The sequence below is a fragment of the Nematostella vectensis genome, chromosome 10, assembly GCF_932526225.1.
Source record: "Nematostella vectensis chromosome 10, jaNemVect1.1, whole genome shotgun sequence".
Lineage (NCBI taxonomy): Eukaryota > Metazoa > Cnidaria > Anthozoa > Actiniaria > Edwardsiidae > Nematostella > Nematostella vectensis.
In genome coordinates, this window is record NC_064043.1 from 11839043 (window position 1) to 11861615 (window position 22573).

At 42.1% G+C, this 22573-nt stretch overlaps 3 protein-coding genes and 1 long non-coding RNA gene across 4 annotated transcripts; 3 read left to right on the forward strand and 1 right to left on the reverse strand.

The window, feature by feature from the left end:
• The first annotated feature begins 14 nt into the window (after positions 1-14).
• LOC5510600 lies at positions 15-4585 on the forward strand. The gene is made up of 7 exons (XM_001630999.3): positions 15-147; positions 342-497; positions 909-1248; positions 1920-1992; positions 2127-2232; positions 2313-2357; positions 2691-4585. The coding sequence occupies exons 1-7, from the start codon at positions 130-132 to the stop codon at positions 3906-3908; spliced, it is 1956 nt and encodes a 651-aa protein (XP_001631049.2). The 5' UTR covers positions 15-129; the 3' UTR covers positions 3909-4585.
• Positions 4586-5431: 846 nt separating this feature from the next.
• On the reverse strand, positions 5432-13619 carry LOC5510601 (acetylcholinesterase). Its single transcript, XM_032379762.2, has 7 exons — positions 12763-13619; positions 11042-11221; positions 9252-9418; positions 8679-8780; positions 7521-7968; positions 7010-7245; positions 5432-6553 (listed from the first exon to the last, which is right to left on the reverse strand). The coding sequence occupies exons 1-7, from the start codon at positions 13317-13319 to the stop codon at positions 6492-6494; spliced, it is 1752 nt and encodes a 583-aa protein (XP_032235653.2). The 5' UTR covers positions 13320-13619; the 3' UTR covers positions 5432-6491.
• LOC116617243 lies at positions 13185-15053 on the forward strand. Its single transcript, XR_004295681.2, has 2 exons — positions 13185-13310; positions 14603-15053. It is a non-coding gene; the product is annotated as an uncharacterized LOC116617243 (long non-coding RNA).
• Positions 15054-15528: 475 nt separating this feature from the next.
• LOC5510619 (cholinesterase 1) lies at positions 15529-22232 on the forward strand. The gene is made up of 7 exons (XM_001631000.3): positions 15529-16192; positions 17157-17336; positions 18108-18274; positions 18428-18526; positions 19011-19467; positions 21533-21744; positions 21953-22232. The coding sequence occupies exons 1-7, from the start codon at positions 15636-15638 to the stop codon at positions 22015-22017; spliced, it is 1737 nt and encodes a 578-aa protein (XP_001631050.2). The 5' UTR covers positions 15529-15635; the 3' UTR covers positions 22018-22232.
• Positions 22233-22573: the final 341 nt, after the last annotated feature.

The following is a 22573-nucleotide window of genomic DNA, read 5'->3' on the forward strand; positions in this document are numbered from 1 at the left end:
CATTGCCGGTCGCGCTGAGCCCAGTCTCCCGACCGCGTGGATCGTTATTTTCTACTCGTTCGTTGATCATGTGTTCCTAAGCGCTTTTCTCTCATATTTCCACGCATTTCTCTTGAAAGATTTTTAAAAATGCCTCGCAAGTGTCAGGTAAGAAACATAATAGCTTTAAAACCCAGTATTTGACAAAATAACCTTGCTGAATTGTCATATCTATGTATGTTTACATTCTTTTGTTTTGGTCACATGTGAGATTCAAACTTACAATTTTTACTACGGTTTTATAGTAACTTACTCACTCGACAAGAATTATCTTATTAGTATCCGCTTTATTGTTCATTTAGTATGAAAGTGAGTATCACGCGAATTTCAAGCCATTCGAGGTCCAGCTTAATAAGGAGCCGAAGTTTTCGCCTGCGAAGCCGAAAGTGCAAGAAACCAAAGTAGCTGAAACTCTCCACAAATCTAGCCACAACACGCATAACCACGAAGATGATAAGGTTATCTAGTGGAATTCCCTGTTATTATTTACTTCCAATTATAAATTCTCACTTTAGACCAGTTAAAGATCTAAAAGTAATGTGTTATGATGAATAAGTTCCTTGTGTGTTAAAAAGGGCTTTTAATCTTTGTACTTTTGCTAGAATGCTCAAGTTTTCACTCTTACATTTTGTAATTTTTTTGTTGCATTTTGCATTATCAGTCTATGGGTACCTTCCTGGCTGTATACCTACAGTAAACCTATACTTGATTGGTGATTTTATGTGCTCTGCTTAGCCAAGTATACAGTCACACATTGTTTAACAGCATGATTCTTTCCACACATAGTCTAATTCTACTCATACACAACTAATATGTACTTCACAGTATGCTTTTTGAAGTTTCTAAGAAAAAAAGTTTTTTTTTTTTAGGAGAACAGAGCATTAGAGTACAAAGCAGGTTTGGCTCCTGCAATGCCTCGCACAAAAAAGCAACGATATGTCTCTGAGTATCAAAAACAGTTTTACTGGAAAAAGCCTGTGGGTAGAGAAGCCCCAATCCTGTCTGCAGAAAAGGTTGTATTCAGTTCACAAGATAACCTCCCTCCTGCAAAGCCTGTGAAAATAAGCATGCCTACCAAGAGTGAGTACCAATTGCAGTTTGTGAAGTACCCATTAGTTACCACCCTTCGGGATGATGAGTGTGCAGGTAGTCAAGGAAAGGAAAAAGAAGCTGGAGCCAACAAGAAAGCCGAGCTCCAGCCACCAGCAGGTCAGTAATCAGGAGTCCGTCCAGGTTCACTTTAAGAGCATGACACACTAGCTTAGTACAGGTTTCCCATAGGCTCGTCACTCTATATTAAGGTCCAATAATGAAGTAGGATTCAGCTTTATTTATAGATTGCCTATTCATAGGTCTTCTTTGTAGGTTTTCTAAGGTTTTGGTGCAAAAGGTACAAATACAAATTTCAAACCAAATGGAGGTGTAAAACTTGGCTCTCTGTATTAGGGACTGTGTATTTGTCGACTGATGACAAGGTTAAATAAAGTCCCGTGCTGTGAAAACTATCTATAGCTACTCAGCCAGTAATCATAGTCATTGAAAAAGCACTGTGTAGAAGGCAGAGTCCATCATAAAATTCTCTCTTCGTGTTAACTGCATGGCAACACAATGTGGCTTGCATAGAAATCCAGAGAAGACTGTATAAATTGTAAATCCAAATTAATTCAGCCTATGGCTGAACTTCTAGATGTAGTCGGCCCAAATTCCTTTCCTTCTTTCCTACAAGCTGTGGAATAATGCTTTAATGACAACTAGATATTTTGATTAGTGTGTATGTTTGTTTGTTTTTTAATACTTTGCAATATTTCAATTTATCATCATTTCAATTTATTATTCTGATAAACTCTTATTATTATTATTATTGTTCTCTTCCCATTCAGGTGTGGCTAGCTCCCCTGATAAACAACAAACACCCCTTCCATTGGCTCCAGAAGTACCTTACAAGCCAATGAAGTGAGTCATTGAGAAAGTCTGTTAATAGGGTGTACTATATGATTAAATTATAATATAATAATAGATAACCAAGAAAAGAATCTTACTTTTATTACAGTAGTTACACTGTCCAATGATGTTTTTCTTTTCTAAAGATTCCAGAGTGAATACCACACCAATTTCCAGCCCCCGTCGATGTTTGATTATATTGATGGGGCATGGGTGGGGGCAGATCCCCCCCACTTGTACCCTCCGGAGAAAGTAAGTCAAATCTTCTAAACTGTACACCCATTTACTTGTAAAGATAGTAGCTAACCTCTTGTCTTCATGTATTTTCACAGCCTTCTGATAATGTTCATCCCGTCACTCTTTCGTGGTTCAAGCAGGTTTGTAACAACAGGATTATTCCACCATTTACACCATAGCAAATCTTCATTCTTAAAATTTTCATCTTCTAAGAAGCCATGACACTTTTTTAATTGTTTCATTTTAACATTTCTTCAACCAGCCCCTCACAACGCACACACTTTGTTGTATTGCCCCCTGCTATAAAACATTTGTGTCCTTGCCATATGAAGGCTATCCTTAAGCTTTATAAGTAATGATTAGGTCTGTATTTATTCACCAATAGCTACACACACTGTTTTCTTATATTTTTTTCAACCCTAGCTATATGCGCCTATGTTTCCTGGTATTTATCTATCCGTCTTGTCTTCCAGGTGACAGAGCTGCGTAACAAAGCGCAAAGCTACAGAACACGCGCGCGGGGAGACTCGCAATTCCTAGGCATCCTCAAGTCTCTTGAGGAACAGCAGTCAATCACCCTGGAAAAAGCCAATAAGAGAACGCCATCTGCTCAACATAGGTTAAGAGATGACGAAGCCAACCGAGTGCCGGACATGCGCATAGAGTGTTTAGAGGAACGACAGGAGAAAGCTCAGCCGGTGTCAGATCACATGATTCGAAAAGCAGAGACTGGAAATCAGGAAAAGCGAAATGAGTTTAGCAGTAAAAATAATAATAACGAACATGGCATCCACCTCGCTCCGACCGATGACCGCGCGAGTATCGACCAAGGATCCGGTCATCGGAAGCGTGAAGCATGGGCCGAACCGGGACCGATCTATCCTCGTGCCGCCATCCCGCCGTATGGCGTATCCGAGAGTTTGCCGACGAGTCGGTCGGCCTCGTCCATCGGGTCGGACTCGATGTCCGACGTGACGCTAACTGACGACCTGATGAATGAGCGGCCGCGGTCCACTCCGGACGATAAGATGAGGAAACCCACGACGGGTCTTCGAGATGTGGCAATACAGCACGCTCAGGGTGAGGGTGAGGTGGGGATCGACCCGCCGCGAGTATCAACTCGAGAAGAAAACTCGCGCTCGCGAGTTGAAGACCAAACTTTGCGTGGCAAGGGTATAGGTAAAGCGAAGGATGCGCGAGTTACTCATTTGCGTCGGCTGCCAACCCTGCACGAGTTAAATGAGCCGATAGACGACAGAACCAGAAAGCTTTTCACAGGTCGTCATCACGTTGCCAGCGATGACAGAAGCCCGAGAAACGACTCGCCACCAGCTCGACAGCCACCCGAGCAGCAACAAGTGGACTCTAAGACAAGGAAGCTGTTCACAGGAAGACCCCTGGAAACGAGTGACTCTACCGACCTTGGGTTGAGTGTTGACACTTCAGCGAGTAACTCGACGACTCACTCGTCGTTACCACCGCCCCGAGTTGACAGTAGAACCAAGCACATTCACATGGGCAGACCGGCTGGCGGTAGAGCGACGAGTACCGAGAGTGAGTCGTACTCGTCGGGTGACGAGTTATCGAGTAGTTTGTCTAGTGATGCACTGTCGTTTGAAGCAATGAAGAAGCGCAAGGATCTTGCGACGAAGACACTCCAGCGAGCACGGAACCGCGGAGCGCGGTTTTGATGGGGCACAGTCAAACTATGTCCACACTTATAGTCTATAGTCTCAACGCTCCTGACAAAAGTGCAAGTCCCTAGCCACTCCTAGAAGATTAAGACCTGAGTACTTCCAGTGTAAAAACGTAGAGATCCGGCCAGTTTGTTGGGCTCTTCTCTGCAAAATGGCGTTTTATATTTTTCACCAAATTCAAAAGAGCAACTACCGTGTTTTGTGATGCCAGTGCAACCTGGGATAGCCCCCCCCCCCCCCCCCCCCCCATCCACGGCGTAATGAGTCGACCGTTCGGGAATCGAACACAGTCGGGCTCGCACAAAATATTTCTTAATCGGAATAGGATATGCTCTATTCCCAGTCGTCGCTAGTCCTCGTGGGAAAACGTATTGCGGGCTCACGGAAACGTGCACGAGTCAATCCAACAATCCAACGTGGGGTAATTGATTTTTAGATGGAACTCGCAAAATTTTTAAAAAATCGGACATTTGGTAATCGATCCCGGTTCACTTGTCCGATGCAAGTTAATAAGCAGTACTCGCAATACTTTCTTATGTCCCAAGTTCCGGGTTTATCAGACCAAACAATTGAGTTCTATTACCGAACGTTCGATTTATCAGGCCGAGCATTCGAGCGCTTTTACCCACCTTTATAAATAAGGAAGACGAATTAAAGGAATATTTAACTAATTCTCTGGAATGTAATCGTGGTTGTGGCTCAGTACCGGTTGGGAGTATTTGGGTATCTTTAACGGGAAGAAGGAAAATCTTTAGTTCACTGCTAGCAGAGGCCTCTTTTCTTTGTATTTCGCTGGGCTGGCGTTGAAATACAAAGAAAAGAGGCCTCTGCTATCAGGGAAAATTTTTTAGATACTCAATCGATTAAAATGTACGATTTTTATGAAAGTGTTTAAACTAACTCCATTATGCCTTGATGGACAACACCGACACTTGGCCAACACACTTGTACTCGGAGGCTCGTTAAATAAAAGTTTTCCGTGGTATGTACTCTTATTCATCACGATATACGTCACCTCATGAACAAGTTGTTGTATAGGAGCGTAGCGTAAATTTTTGGGCAAAGCTGGGAAAACCACCCAGTGTTCAAGGGGACGGTTTCAGAGGTCACATTATTGACCACAGGAAGCCCGTAACACCATGCCCCTCCCTATAAAACCGAAGAAGGTTATTTTCTTGCATATACTGCCTCATTCTTTTTCGATCCCAAGTCCCAAGCACTCTTGTCAATTCGGAAAATGTAATTAAAGAAATGTTAACAAACCTTTAACAAATTTTATTTATCATTACTCCGGCTTTTTCAGAACGATACCATTTGGATTTGGTCAGGGTGGTAAAGGGTTTTTTTGTGAAACGAGATTTGGCCATATTTCACCCTACGAGAAACGTGAAATCATCCATCGTGAAACGTGATTTAACTATTTAAAAGGCCATTTTTCGGTCTGTGAAACGTGAAAAGTCATTTTGCCCGGTCCGTGAAACGTGATCCAAACTGTAATGATTAGACGGGAGGACTTCTTTTGACTGGGATCGTACCTTTATTCTGATAAGTCAGTGGTAAAACTGAGAGTAGGATGAGGAGTGGTGAGGATTTACAATGTGGTCCTATTTGTAGCAAAACAAGTAGTACGTTTGATTGACAAGCACTGACCACGTGTGCGGAGTGCAGTGATTGGACGGTACTTGACAATGCAAACAGTTACATCAGATATCATTAACTGTCGGCAAAATTAGCGATAACAAAGGAAAGCTTTGAAAAGAATTTAAGGATACAAAACGAATGTCCTTTGCCATGAAATTAAGGGAGTCGGTAGGGAAAGTAAAGAGGTAAATTTGGAGAAACAAATATTTAACTTGTAATCGAAAGTTACCGAACGTAAGGGGAAAAGAAGTGGTCGCTCAAGTAGCGTAGGTGTGGTGTTGGGTGACTTGGATTAGCATAAGTAATCAGATTACCAAAAACAGTAGAGCTAAGCACCTCCTACTTGAGTGTGGGTGGTCCTATGTGCTGTGTTAATGATACCGACAGTCAACGTCCGACATCAAAAGGAACTGTATCAAAAAAAGACTCGTTAACTAACTGATTCAACGGAAGTAGAAGACAGATGAGTTACGAAACATGGTGCGATCCCACAAAGGTCATTATCTCACTCATCCTTATAATTAAACGAACATCCTCCTATGCTAAAAGCTAATAATGCTTCAAGAATACTTTTAACCTTGATTTATCCTTAGAGTAATTATCTTGACTTGTATATCTCCTTACTTCCTTTAATTACGATCTAACATAATCATAACAAAACCCTCCTTTACCAGGCTGTATTATCTATTTGAAAGCTTTCTTGGTGACTCTCTCGGCGTTTTCCAAAAGGGTTGAGCTGATGGGTTCTCTAAACCCAACACCAGCTACGCTCAAATTTGTCAACTTAGCAGCTATCTTCTGCCATTCTTTCTTTTCATCTTTCTCGATACAGTTGATTTGGTACGGCAGTTGATATGGTACGGCAGTTGATTTGGTACGGCAGTTGATTTGGTACGGCAGTTGATTTGGTACGGCAGTTTGCAGAGTGAGAATGTATCAAACGTCCTCCATCACAAAGATCATGGATGCAAAAAGCACTAATCCAACGAACAGATAACCTGAAAAAAAAAGACAATTTTTAAAAGGAGTTCCTAAAGAAATAATGAGATTCTGCGAAGGTGCTCTTCGTGGGTATGTGAGGTGGAGGGAGGGGGGGGTGTATCTGAAATATAAAATATACAGAAAGTATTGGCATGCAGAAATTTGTCGTGTCTCTGGTCTTTCACGTACTTGTTTGTCAGGCACTTATCTTGGGGTGCGTGTGTCTTCCTTGGACAATAAAACCTAGTCTTTCTTTTGTGAAGTATTACAATATCTTAGACATTTTGTACACGATGCTATATTTCGCAGATGAGGCGTATACAAAGTTAAAAACATGCGCCATCAAAACTTACAGCACATAAACCCTGTTCTAAAGCGCTGCATCCACGTTGTATTGTTATGCTAGTTTGCTAGTGTTAAGCTAAGAGTATTGTGCACACGTGACCTCCTCAAAGTCTTCACCTAGGGCTTACCTGTTCGTATAACCGGGTGTTGACCCGACGTGTGCGGTGTCGTCATCGGTGTCGTCGTTGGGGGTGCTGTGGTGGGCGTGACACTTATGGCGGCAGGCATATAGTCATTCCAAAATGCCATGTGTTCAGCGCGTAGCTTGGACTTCACCGTGAAGTTAGGCTTGATTGACAGGTATTGCCTTGTGGCCGCGGTATACTCGGGCCAAGTGACTTTGGCTAGACCTGCGTCGGGTTTTCTGTAAGATGACAAAAGAGATCATAACTATTAGAAACGGAGGATCAACAGAGAGACAGACAAATAGACGGACAGACAGATTTCAGTCTCGTATCCAGACGCCGCGCGATGCATTTTGGGGAGGTTATATAAGCGTGCGGTGCAAGACGGTCAGGATGCGGTTTCGGTGTCGGAATTTGCTTGACGTCTCCGCTTCAGGGTTCCTGTGGATGTCCCCGCAACAGCAAATAACGACTGGGTACGAGTCTGGACAGACCTGCGTACAAGGTCACTTACCCATCCCGTGCAAAGGCAGTCCACATCTTCATCACATCCGTCATTAACCCGCCATCAGGCCCAAGGATGCTTTGCGTGACATCAGCCGTTAACATCATGAATGCATCTGCACCGTGATACGCCTTGAGCCAGTCAGGCATCGTCACGTTGCTGCCCGGATAGTTGGGTAGCCTGTGTTCCCAAAAATAGAGAAACGTCTTCATCCCTTGCTTTACAAAAGCATCCGCTGAGTGGACTGCAGGCGCAGTAAACATGGCGTCGCCAACCATATCGATGTACATATCACGGTTGCTGACTGGACTGTTCACATTCAGCCAATCAGTGTATCTGTACAATATTGATTCCTGTAGAGCGGGTGTGAGGTCACGTATGAGGGATAGTCTTCGTGCTTCGACCAGGAAGGCGTCACGTTGTACTCCAGATGTCACGCTGAGGCCTGCGGTCAACCCTGAAGATAATGAAATAATTTGGTAATTTGACATCACTTACATATACACATTTGCAACAGTTGAGCCAAGACGGGACGGTAGCACAGTATGGGATGCTGTTTCGTCCTTTTTAGGCTCATCGACAGGAGCAAAAAATGGCAAAAATAAAATTGTAAGGTTGTGTTAGCTTATATTTTGTTGATATTTTGTCAAGAGGTTCCTTGCATAATATAAAACAAAATAAGTTTTAGTATTTTTTGGTAGATGATCCGTTTTTCAGATATGATTGAGCAAAGTTGCCATAAATCGTGAAGTAGCAATTTCGCCCAAATTCGGACCAATCAAGAGCCTTACAGTTTGCGATATCTCAAGAACGAATTATCTACCAAAAAATACTAAAACTTATTTTGTTTTATATTACACAAGGAACATCTATGCAAAAAATCAAGCGAATATAAGCTAACACGACCTTACAATTTGAGCTTTGCCATTTTTTGCTCCTGTCAGGCTCATCAGCATGGCATAGCCGGTTTGCCTCAGTCAAACTTTATCGGCAATGAACTGCAGAGCGACTTCGACTCGAAAGAACCACAGTTTAGATCAATGTGGGATCTAATGCTGCGACGGTGCCAATGTGTGTATGTTTGCCTTTGAAGTTTTATTACTTGTTAACATCGCAACGACTTCATCACACAAACAGACAAGATTACAATCAAAAGGCACTACCCACCTGGTACAGCATCAGATAGCACGACCCCTTCCTGGTTGGTGACTCCTATCATGACGTTGACCTTTGTAAAGTTGCCTTGTTTCAGTACCGACACTGGTTTATCTGTAAAAGAAACCAGCTTCTAAGGTTCAATTTTCTCCATTAATTAAGAGTTCATAACTCAATCTCGAAAGAAAGACCAATATAAAGACATTTGAAGGTCTATCAAATATCTATGCCTACAAAGCTCTCCTTTCCTTCAATTTCTGGCTCACGTGGCTGACGTCACAGGGGCTGAGGGCGGCCGGAGGGGCAGGTGAAGGGGCGTGAAGGGGGGGGGGGGGGGAGGGTGTGAGCTTGCCACAACTTTCAAAAGTGGATGTGTGTGTGTTTTTTACAAAAACACGCGGTTTTGCATGTATGTGGTGTTACAAGTTTTAGATGTAAAATATCGATTGCTTGATAAATTACGATATTATACAATTTTCTGTTTGTATTATTTTTATCTCCACTCTGCCAAACCCCTCGAAAGTCAAAACCCCTTTTGAGACCTTTCCCCACACCTGCCTCATCAATTGATAATAGGAGCCTCACCAGTGAGAAAGTATCCATCCACGACAGGCACCAGTCCAGGTTTACCACTGCTAATACCGATAACAATAACTCTAAAGCTCTCGGCCACCAATTCAGATGAAGGGCGTGTTTTGAGGCACTTTATAACATCTTCACCAGCTGGGCAACTCATTGATTGTGCAATTGATCTGGAAGCGTAACAAGCTTATAGTATTATAAGGCGCGTGTCCATGCCGAAACCCCACCCTATTTACCTAGACTTGGTTAAATCGATTAATTCGACTCCAGTACACGCCTTTATCTGTGGTTTAGAAGATGGTTGGGTTTTGGTGTGTCTCGATAAAAAAATGAGTTTAGTGATCTGGGGCTCGGGAATGGCTTTAAACACGGAACATTTGTGTCATTTATTTCATCTTTATCGTTATGAGGACAGTAAATTACTGACGAATCCTACCCTCCGTTTTTCTCCTGGCACACCCCTGATCAATATCCTGCGTAGTCAGGCCCGAAGCCAGGATTTTGAGCGAGGAGCTCCGAACCCAAGAACCCCATGTGACCCATGGCTATGGGCCTGGAAGTTCTGAGTTCAACAATCAAGCCGTTCTGAGTTCAACAATCAAGCCGTTCTGAGTTCAACAATCAAGCCGTTCTGAGTTCAACAATCAAGCCGTTCTGAGTTCAACAATCAAGCCGTTCTGAGTTCAACGATCAAGCCGTTCTGAGTTCAACGATCAAGCCGTTCTGAGTTCAACGATCAAGCCGTTCTGAGTTCAACGATCAAGCCGTTCTGAGTTCAACGATCAAGCCGTTCTGAGTTCAACAATCAAGCCGTTCTGAGTTCAACAATCAAGCCGTTCTGAGTTCAACGATCAAGCCGTTCTGAGTTCAACAATCAAGCCGTTCTGAGTTCAACAATCAAGCCGTTCTGAGTTCAACGATCAAGCCGTTCTGAGTTCAACGATCAAGCCGTTCTGAGTTCAACAATCAAGCCGTTCTGAGTTCAACAATCAAGCCGTTCTGAGTTTAACAAGCGCATGGCGAGACAGAGATCACAGCGACTGAGCGTAGGAGACTAGTTTTTAATCATTTAAAGTTCTGTACAAAATATATTCCGGGGTTTGGGTTACAGGGGGAAAAAGATGGCTTCCAGAAAACGCTCGTATAAAACCAACCGAGTGATTAAATGGTAATCTGATAAACATGCAAGGGCTGTCACAGAGGGCTGGTGTTGTTGATTACCATATTTAAGGAACAGACAAGCAGCCAGGACCCATTCCTCACATACCCCCTGAGAGCATGGGGGTGCGGACAGAGCAAAAAAAAAAAATGTCCCAAAATAAGGTCTGGTTAAGTTCGGTAAGCTTGAATTTTTTCATAGAGGTTCCTTATGTTATGTTAACCAACATATCAAAAAGTGTTTTTCTGTAATGGATCGTCTTCGAGATATGAGGCTTGAAGTGCAATTTTCAAATGTTTAAAGTATGAATTCTCCTCGTTTTTAGGGAGAAGTCGGGCTCTGATCAGAAAATTAAGCCAACTTTGCTCGCTAATATCTAAATTTCATATCTTCTAAATTTCTTTAAAATTTGGAATTAAGCTTTTGGTCAGAGGAACTTCTTGTATGCGGAATCTTTAGCTTAAGTATATATTAAGAATTGGACAATTTCATGCCATTTTTTTTTTTGCTCTGTCTGGGGGTGCAAGGATGGCATATTGGTAATCGAGCAGATCAAAAGATGCATATCGATGTATGTTTTGCATTACCTGTTTCTTGCTCTGTCCGACTCTTTTGGACTAGCAACTAAACATACCTCCCAATTTCCTCGCCCTCCTTTTTATACGCGGCCGCCCAGTGAGCAACCGCTGACCCGCTCTGGATGATGACGTTCTTGAACAAGCCATTGGTCAGCGGTGACAGCATTAGTAGAGATACGCAGCCTCCGCCTGCGGACTGTCCAAATATGGTCACTTGCTGAGGGTTACCGCCAAAGCTTGAAGAAAGGAAGATCATATGTTTGACACGTTTCTTACATTGCGGTCGCTCTCGGTCGGTTTTAAAAAATGGTGTGTTGGGTGTCTGGGGCTTATACCCCCATGCTGTATGCGCATGCGCCGTCGGGCAGGCTGTGGTTGTCGAGCTTTCTGGGTTAGATAGGGTATGAGTTTATCTTGAAATACGGTATCGATGTTGATATCCACGGTATCTACGGTTTGTTGTTGATAATTCCAATTCATCTTTTGCACGACAACCCTGTCAATGTTTGTATCCAGAGGCAACAATGACAACCCCCTCTTCTATCCCTAGATTCCATGAAAGTGTAGTGGATATTTTTTAACAGTCTCAAATTGGCTGTTCGAGCTTTTATGCGCTCTAGTGGGTAGCACAAGTAATAGCTAGTAGTGTACAGCCGGAATCAACATAGCATTCTATTATGGCTCTGTTTCACAATAAATAGATACCTTGACACGAATATTTTGTATTTTATAGTTTATTATATCAGCGATGGAACTGGAAAAAGAAATATGAACGTTATATGTGCTCGACAAAAACGTGTTTTTTAGCTAACTGTGTTACATGGGCTTCCTGTGGTATTGTCACGCATTCATTGCGAAATCCGGATACAAAGACGACCTCAAATTCGTAAAAAAGCGGCAAGAAATATCTTACAAGCTACAAACAATAGAACCAAAATTAGTTCCTACGCGGGGAAACTGTAATGTTTCTAGTACAGCTTTCTATTGAAGGACTAAATCCGACGGGAAGCGTGGCGTACGATAGCGTATAATTCGAGGTCGATCGAATGGTTGACTTAGCGTTATCGAGTGCTCTTTTGAACTTCTACGGTTAGATACGTCTTGTAAGATGTTATTTAGAGTCTACCAGGACCATGTTTCGCATTTATTTGAATTTGTTTTGGCGATAAAAGGTGCCCCGATGCAAAGGTATGTGCTCTTACGACAGCCAGTGTCTTGCAATTGTTGAAATATGAGCGCTCATTGGGGGCTGTTTATCGCCTCATCAAAACTCTTGTTTTTAATTGCCTCAAAATTTTATTTGATATATTGGAAGTACAATAAGTGCTGTATACCTAGAGTGAAAAGAATTGTGCAATTCAACGTCCCATGGGAGATATAGGGCCTCGTTTTCCGGGCTTATTTACGGAGTACGAAAAACAGAAAATAATCTGTTAAAAATTAAGAAAAATACTAAAACTACCAACGACCTAATCCAAATATCTACAATTATATGATTTCTATCAATCAAGTTTGATTTTTGCCGCCCGGCTTAATTTTTTTTTTAGAAATTTCTGTTCAAGTCGAAAAATACCGAAAAATCGCTAATCATATTCGAAAAATACATTTTCCTCTCTATAGCCAAAAATATTTATCCGATTCGTTTCAAACTTTCACAGAATACTAAGGTCATCAAGGGCTATCTCCTGGCAAAAGATGGTATTTTTGTTCTGAACAAAAAATTTCTTGGTCTGAGACGGTCACTCTTAAAAACTTTCACAAAAATGAAAATACGTACCTTTTAATATTGTTCTGCACCCACTTTAACGCCATTATCTGATCGAGCATCCCAAAATTACCCTTGTTCCCATTATAAAGATAACCAAACATTCCCAGCCGGTACTGAGCTATCACCACGATCACATTTCCTACGCTTGCCAGAGCGCTACCATCATAGAACCGACTACCGCCAAAGGAATACGAGCCGCCATGAATAAACACCATGACCGGAATAGATGAGTTGGTTATGTTAGGCGCATAGATGTCTAGAACCAAACAGTCCTCGCTCATAAGCTCCGTGGTAAGCCCTAATATGGGGTTCGCAACTTGTGGGCATATTTTTCCCGATTGAACCATTTCTTTGATCTCTACCCATGGCGTAGGGAATTGAGGGTTTTCAAAACGCTCTGCCTTGGCAAATGGAATTCCTAGATATTTCTTGACCGTGTGGCCGGTGGCTAGAGGTTCTATCTTTCCCACGATTGGCCCGCTTGTAGTATTGACCACGGCGGTGAGGTTGATAGAGCGCGTAAAAGCAGCACACAGAAGAAGAAGGAAGACGCGAAGGTAGCACATCTTTGACTGATGTTTCAGATCAAATGTGATATTTAATGTTCTCGTAAGCTATGGGCGAGTGGATAGCTGTGTTTATATACCATTTCCATGCTTGGCTTGTTACTCAAAAGATACTCGAGGCAGGAAATAGTTGCTGCTTGAGCAGCGTGAACAATTAGAGATCTAAGAGATCAAGATTCAAAAGATTACTAAATTTGGACTGGAGTCACGTCAAATGAGATCACGTTAAGCCCTTGATGTGGAAACACTACCTCATCTTTAGCAACTGGAAGGGAATCAAATACAAGCATCAGCAACAACGCTGATATGTCCTGCTAGCTTTGTAGTTTTAATCATTATACTTGAGCTTTCATCATGTACTTTATGTTGTGTTCATCCTAGCACATCAATTATTGACGTCACGGATTCGTGACGGCATACGGCAATCAAAAAGGGCATTTGAAAAGAGAAAACAATTACATTATAAGCATTCTTTTATGAATAATTTGACGAAAAAGCTCCTACAATGCTTATACTTTTCTTATTTAAGAATAGGACATACACTCTTTTTTTATTAGGCTGGCCGCTTGAACCCCCCCCCCCCCCCCCGGAATTTCCAATCCCCTCATTAATAGGGGGGGTATGGGAATTTTCTGGAACTACACATTTTAACGCATCAGCAATCAGGACTAAAAAAGAAAAAAAATCTGCTATCTCAGCTTCGGCATGTTTTTAGCGTGTTCTTAAAATTTGATGAACTCTCAGCCTGGACGTTCTTATAAAAAAAAAGAGTGTAAATCGCCTAGAAAACCGTCTGTGGAAGGGAATCAAGCATCAACCATAATACTGATATGTCCTACTAACTTTGTAGTTTTAATCATTATACTTGATAACTTTGATCATGGACGGATTCGTGACGGCAAAAAGGGCATTTGAAAAGAGAAAACAATATTACATTACAAGCATTCTTTTATCGATAATTTGACAAGGTAGCTTCTATAATGCTTATACTTTTCTTTTTTGAAAGTAATTAAATCAATCGCCTAAAAACAGTTTGTTCGATATTTCATTTGGCAAACAATAATTTGAATTCAATGTACCCCCATAAGGTGTGCATAAAACGAGGATTCGGACGCGGGCTGGTGGACCCGGACTGACGGACGCGGACTGGCGAACAATATTGTTAAAATATTTTCTCCAATATCTTTTACAAATAATTGCTATTTAAAAATAATACATAAACATAAATAACAAATCAATCCAATTTTAAATCCCCTTTTTATTTATTCATTTTTTTTTTGCAGGGGCCTAAAGGAAAGGCTGCCAAGAGAGGTGTGATATCATTAACATAGACTACTACTCCTTCGAACCCGGCACAATAACGCGCCACCTTTGCGAACTGGGTTGGCAGCCACTCGAACAGTCGAAGACCGCAGGCGCACCTCATCATTGGTGCTCCTAAACAGTGGCCTAAATAATGCCTCTATCCTGCCACTCGAAGATCTGAGGAAACCGTCTCGCGCCTTGCCCCGCACTCAACACTCTGAATTCTATACTATTCCTAACGCTAGAACTGACATATATAAAAATAGTTTTTTGCCCCGTGCACTAAGACTGTGGAACAACCTTCCACAGTCTGTTATTGACATGAGAGGCTGTCCAGAGGCCTTCCACGCTGGGCTTTAGACTCGGTATTGCGCTGCGCACTGACATATTGTATAATATTGCGCAATTTATTAAAGTGAAGTGAAGTGATTGGTTATTGTAGTTATTATTAGTTATTGTATTAATTAATTGGGGGGATAGATACTAATGCGTAAAGGCGGCACTTGGACTGTTAAGATAGACTAAAATTCGAACCACTGTTTCTTATCCAAGTCAAGAGATTACAAAAGGTTTGTGGGGAGGTATGGCGGTAAATATCTTTATTTACACAAAAACGACGACAAAGTCTACTAAAAATTCTCAAACTCGTCTCAACAATGAAAACTTCTCGGCAAATAATCAAATAAAATTTCAAATAATGAACTCGATCATCGGCCCTAGGGATGCACGATTGGCCTCTGGTTTGACGGAAAAGAGATATATATATTTTTTAATGTTTAAAAAATATATATAAACTTGTAAATCTTAAAAAAGAATTTTAAAAGGATAGTATTTTTTTTAAAAAAATAGGCCAGTCCGCTTCAGCTAGTCCGCCAGTCCGCGTCCGGATCCGCGTTTTATGCAACACCAATCGAAATCCAATTGTGTTTACACTATCTTCTATTATTCTTACAATCAAGAAATCAAGCCGTTAAGAGTCCTCGACCGTTTCAAATTGGTATTAAATCAAAGATGTGCTACCTTCGCGTCTTCCTTTTTCTCCTGGGTGCTTCCCTCGCGCACTCATACAACTTCACCGCTGTGGTCACCACTACAAGCGGGCCCATCATTGGGGAGATAGTGTCTCTATCTACCGGCCACACGGTTAGAAAATATTTAGGAGTTCCTTTCGCCAAAGCAGAACGATTTGAAAACCCTCAACCCCCTACTCCATGGAAAGAGGTCAAGCAAGCGATCCTTCCAGGGAAAATATGCCCGCAAGTAGAGATTCCAATTGCTGGACAAACCACGGCCATTATGAGCGAGGACTGTTTGATTCTAGACGTCTATGCGCCTAACATAACCAACTCCTCTCTCCCAGTCATGGTCTTTATACATGGAGGAGGATTTTTTGCAGGCGGCGCACGATCTTTTGATGGCAGTTTTCAAGCAACCATAGGAAATGTGATCGTTGTGGTAATTCAGTACCGGCTGGGAGTGTTTGGGTATCTTTATAATGGGAAGAAGGGAAATTTTGGTATGCTCGATCAGATTATGGCACTGAAGTGGGTACAGAAGAATATTAAGAGGTAAGTGACACTTTAAGAGGCTTTGACCTCTGTAATGTCATTCTAGCTTTCTTATTTTGCGTGACATTTGTTCGTCAAGGTAGCATTTTCTCTCATTATTAAGAAAAATAATCAAAAACTACGGCTCATTTAGCTCACGCAAGACCTTAAGCGGCTACCCCTCATTAGGCACTGGATAGACAGAAACCCCAAATGAAGATAAAACACATTTTCAGTTCTCTTTCAGCGTAAATAATATTTCAAGGCGTTTATTTGGGTTATTACCCGCCAAAACTCGGCGCCTTAACAGCGGTATTCTGCTACCGTGTTCTTCACAAACAAACAAGAATCCTATCGTTGCTTCGTGCCGTAAAGGGCTCGTATCCAAACCAAAAGACCAATATAAACATCTAAAAAAGATAGAACATTATTTCGTAAGTAAGTGGGTGCGCTTACAGATTTTGTGCAAAGGTTTGAATTTGAATAAATTATTTCCCATTTGCATAAAATATATTTATCCTTTTCGGTTAAAGTATAATGCAACGTAGGCCGCCAAACAGCGCCACACACGACTCGATTCGACTCGAACTTGAATCAAGAGAGCATATACTCTCTGGTGATAATGCGGCTTTAAGCCCAAGGGTGTTTGTGGGAGTAATAGCAAGGGCGGAACAAGCAGAAGAGGATTTGTGTAAGTTGCATCTCATCGAGACGTAGACCATTGCAATGTTTCAAACAATTTTAAATTAAAAGCTTTTGTATAACTAATCTCCCTCGTCACGCTAGGTGGACTCGTCACGCTAGGCGGCGCTTGAGCACTGGTAATCGCCTAGCATGACGGGGGGGGGGGGGGGGGTTAGGAGTCCTTTGCGAAATGCCAGAAAACGAATGGCGATAGGTTGGATCCTCGGCCTATTTTCAGAAGCCTGGACACGACTATCGCGTCCTTTGTTACCATGGTAATCTGTGTCTGTTGTCCCATCAGCTTTGGAGGTAATCCGCAGCAAGTGACCATATACGGAGAATCTGCGGGGGGCGCTAGTGTCGCCTTGCTAATGCTGTCACCGCTGACCGTTGGCTTGTTCAAGAATGTTATAATTCAGAGCGGTTCAGCGGTTGCAAACTATGCAACTGCGTATAAGGATGAGGGAGTGAAAGTTTCAAGGTAACAAGTGTTCTTCACAAGCAGAAAAATGGTTTCGATACGATGCGTGCGGTCGTGTAAATAGTCCAACTTTTAGCTAAGTTAGGGTTCGCTAAATGAGGAACCTATGGAGAAAATTTTTTTAGCCGTTGTTAGGCCTCATCGGCCCGAGCTGCGGGATTGCGGGCTCACAGAAATGAGCTGGAATTCGAAGTTAGGAGGGATGTTGTATTGGGTTCTCTCATGAATTCTTTTTCCTCTCTACTAGCTAGCCTTATTCATTACCCCTTAGGAAAGGGACATGTACCCCAAGAGAAAAATTCCGCATTTTGTTCTCCAAGAGTTATAAAAAAAAACTGTTAAATTTACGAGGGTTAAAGAACAAAAATTCTGCGACTGTATGGCACTTCACATTTTTTTATGACTGCCACCAACAAGTAGGGGAGGGTTTATTTTCGCTTCCCCTACCACTTCCCCCAGGGGCCTGTTCCTGATGGCGTTGATGTCTGTTGTCGTTGTTATTTGCAGATGCCTAGCATAGTGGTATGTCGATTCACATTCTCTAAGTTTTGAAGTTTTGAAATGTTTCGTAAATTAAAAGACCTAAAGTAGGCGCGTACACATGGGGTACGCAGGGTGCGCGCGCACCCCCCTTGGCGGCAAAAAATGGGTCATTTCTATTAAGGAATCTTCAAATACTAAGCTTTTCCATATGATACCTATGACTGCGCACCCCTCCCCCAGACCAATCCTGGAACGCGCCTGTAAAGCAATCTTCTAATTACTTCTAAGGTTGGTCGGAGAATCTCTGAAATGCTCTTCTGAAGAAGACGTCTTTGTTTGTCTGAAGACTAAACCCGTAAATGAGCTTGTGGACGAAGGGGTCAGGAGCGTTTCGTACGGACTCAGAACCGGTAAACCAGGACTAGTTCCTGTCGTTGATGGATACTTCCTTACAGGTAAGTTACATCGAAAAAGGGAAGATTAACTTATGCACTTTACACAAGACAGAGACACAGGCAGGCAGGCAGGACTTGACTGATAGTATCTGATCGAGAAAATGTATTCGTATTTCTTGCAAAAACAAACTGATTGACTTATGTTCTTTGTAGATACTCCATTGTCTCTCCTACAACGAGGCGACTTCAGAAACATCAACGTTATGATTGGTGTCACTAATTTCGAATGTTTGCTGACAAATGTCTTGCCATGTAAGTACCCCACACAAGCCTTTCAGGTTCGTTTCCAGGATTTGCCAAGGAGGGTGCGCAAAAATGGATTTTGCGATTTTTCAATTAGAAAAGCCCGCATTTTGGTGGTCGAAGGGTGTGGGACACTCACTCCTTACAACGCCCCTACTAAATACAATCTATAAACCGTCAGTGTCGTCGTATGCGGGACATAAGATTTGTATGCCTTACTATAAAGGCAGAGAAATTATCCACCGAAAGTTTTAGCATGTGCGTACCAGGATTGGCTGAGTGCGTGTGCAAACATAGATATGGAAAAAGGAAAGCATTTGACGATTTCTTGATAAGAAATGGATCCACGTACTGGCCGCCAAGAGAGAGGGGTTTGCGCGCGCATCCCCTTAGCACGCGCCCGTTCCAATGGGATGGGAAATATATATAAGTTGAAGATCAACTGTTTCATAACATTCATTGCTATGCAGCTATGCTTGTTTTACTGTCTCAGTGCCACCTCGTCTGTCTTTTGGCATCAACGTGACATTTGGAGTACAACGCGACATCTTCCTGACCGAAGCACGAAGCCTCTCCCTCATTCGTGGTCTCACAACCACTCTGCGTGAATCCGTGGTGTACAGATACACTGATTGGCTGAATGTGAACAGCCCAATCAGCAATCGTGGTATGTTCATCGATATGATTGGCGACTCCATGTTTACTGCGCCTGCAGTCCACTCAGCGGATGCATTTATCAAACACGGTTTGAAGACGTATTTCTATTGTTGGGAACACAGGCTTCCCAACTATCCGGGGACCAATGTGATAATGCCAGCATGGGTTAAGGCATACCACTCAGCTGACCTACACTTTTTGATTGACATTGGTATTCGGAAGGGGATTCAAGGACCGGAAGCTGGATTTATTTTGAACACGTTGAAAATATGGGCTAACTTCGCCACACATGGGTAAGTAATACAAAAAATGTTCATAGCCGTTAATTCTCATCCCAAACTTTTTAAATAATTATTGGATCATTTAGTCAGAACAAGAGAGTATGATGTAAGAGAACTAATCCCCATGGCCCATGATATCGTCTCTGGAAGTTATTTTAAGAACAGACAGCTATTTTTAGAAAGAGCGAGCTTGTCAATCATAGCATCCATACATGGTACGTTTGGTCATGGACACCTCTCGGAGCCAGAACCATTTTTACAACACACTTTTTTCCCTTGGCACTGCACTTCTTTACTTCGTTCTCTGTCAGTTTTTTATCCTTTTAGCTTTTATCGGCATCCCGGTGAGATGGAATACCTAGGCATTTTCAGAGTCATGTTTTGTATTTTGATACAAAAAGTATTTTTTTTTCTATGATTTACGATGTTTTTAAAAGAACGAACTTTAATTCTTCACGTAAATGGTCAGAAATCATTCAAGAAACCCTTGTCACTGAAATAAGATTTACATCATCATTAAAGTCTGGAAAGGTTATATTTGTAAAATACCTGTCTTAATAACCACAATATCTGTGAGAATATAATGGTATTAAGTTGTGTCTTTTTTCCATTAAAAGGCAATTTGAAGAGATTAGTGTTATAAATAGTTTTAAGGTTTCATTGTTGTTTTGTAATTTGCACATAATCTGGATTTCTTTCTCATTGAGATAATGTTAATCTAGGGCTCAAATCTAGTAAGAAATCATATTGCACTTCTGGGCTTGGTTTGGTACTCGTTGTATAATTTGTGAATTAGGGAAAGTTCATTTATTATCCTGAGGGGGGGTGAGTGAGGATTTTGATGGAAGTAAGGGATAAAATTAATTGACCCCCCTTCAGGATGAACAAAATTTTCCAGGCCCCCCTTACGCTTCCTCCATATTTTTGGTGCCCCCCCCCCCCCCTCCCGAAAACCGAAGCCGAAAGAAGGAGCAAAGGAAGGAACGGCAATGACAATATCAAAAACGCGAGCAAGAGATTAGCTGTAGGCTGGGCAGAAAGCGGAGGGGAAGGAATAAAAAACATTAATTCAGAGAAAGTGAAGGCGCTCAATTTCTCTAAGATGCCACTAACACTAGCTGATAAGATGCGACTAGCTCCACCTGATAATGGTTGATGCTATAGATGACGTAAAAGAAGCAAAAAGGCTTTTCTTTCTTCTTCTTGCAAGAAAAGCGCAGCACGAGAAAAAAGAAAAGAAAGAGTGCGAGGAAGACAGCGAATCAGATATGAGCGAGGATTTTGATGACGCAGAATGAGCGCTTATAGCATTAAAACGTTTTTGTTTATATTTTAGATATGGAACATAAGCATTTTATAATATTATATAGCGGAAAGCATAAAAAGATGTATTTAGGGTGTATCCAGGTTTGCATTGCATAGATAAAACGATTCTGGACTCCTGGATTGTGCATGCCAAAAAACTGCCCCCAAACCGAGACAAGTTTTAACTTTAAAAACCAAGAAGTATGATTTAACACTTTGTCAAATTATATAGTAGAGACAACAGCCAAAGAAATCAGTGACCCCCCCCCCCCCCTTTTAAAATCCAAACACTCGACGCCCCCCTTTAGTCCTCGGCAATTTCTCGACTCCCCCACAGTATCCTCACGCTCCCCCTCTCGGGATAATAAATGAACTTTCCCTTAGCTGTGAAAATGTTTGGGAAAGTTGATCCCCGCGCCTAAAATCACGCACTCTATGATACATTTCAATGTCTTTCATGTCCGAAAAACGGTTGATTGGATCTAATGTATACTCCACGGAAAATTATTTTCACAGCGTTCGTAAAAAAGGTATTTTTGGTCAAAAAGATTTCCATAACAGCCTTTGCCGGTTCACATCGCCCAGACTAGTGTTGCTACGAGCGCTAGCGAATCAGAGGCGTATCTAAAGATAGCTCCTTGTTCTAAAAATAACTTGCAAGGTCGACATACGAGGGATTCTTTCTCTTACATCATACTCCCTGGGTCAGACTGACGGAAAAAACGGCGATTTTTCCCCCAAACTGACCATTCTCATTATCTCCTTTCCACAGGAAACCCGACGCTGGACTAGCCGAAGTCACTTGGCCCGAGTACACCGCGGCCACAAGGCAATACCTGTCAATCAAGCCAAACTTCACGGTGGAGTCCAAGCTACGCGCTGAACACGTGGCATTTTGGAATGACTACCTGCCTGCTGCTATTAACGCCACGCCCGTCACAGCACCCCCGAGCACGTGTGGGCAGGAGAGTGTCAAACAGACAGGTTGGTCTTGTGATACCGTGTTAACAGAGTTAGGGATTGTTCTCATTAAATACCTTGAGGGGGGGATGGGAGATTTTGACTCAGGACACCTCAGTGTAGAAAACAGCCTCCAAGAATTCATTTGGTAGCCCCCCTTACCCCCACCCCCCATCAACGTTAATTCACATCATAGTCACCCACGGTCACGGTGTGATTTTCTATATTTCAGGTTCCTTTGTTCTTGGATTACCGCTTCTGCTGCTTTGGATCTGTTTCATTAAAATGGCGGAGTGATTGGCCTTCTTTCTTTTGTTCTTTAAAGATTTCGCAAAAGATGGAGTCGTCTAATAAAGATGTAGACTGATGTAGTCGTCTAATAAAGATGTAGACTGATGTAGTCGTCTTATAAAGATGTAGACTGATGTAGTCGTCTAATAAAGATGTAGACTGATGTAGTCGTCTAATAAAGATGTAGACTGATGTAGTTGTCTAATAAAGATGTAGACTGATGTAGTCGTCCGCTGCCTCGCCTTTTCTGACATACTTGTCTGCCGCCGCCCCCTGTCTTTCGCTCCCTTGTACGCCACCCCCATAGCCGTCGCCCCTCTTTTCCGCTTACCCATCCCCTTGTCAGCCGCCCACATGTTCCCATTCACCACTCATCCATGGTGATTGCAACTTGCAATGGGACTCATAGTTTAGTGCATGCAATATATTATTTTAAGACAGGAGCCTACTAACGCAAAACTAGTTCTTGACTCTATCTTCCCTGTTTCAATAGTAAACGAAAAATTAAGTATCTATTGTAAGCGTCACAAAGAAAAAAAAACGAAAAACGAAAACAAATTCT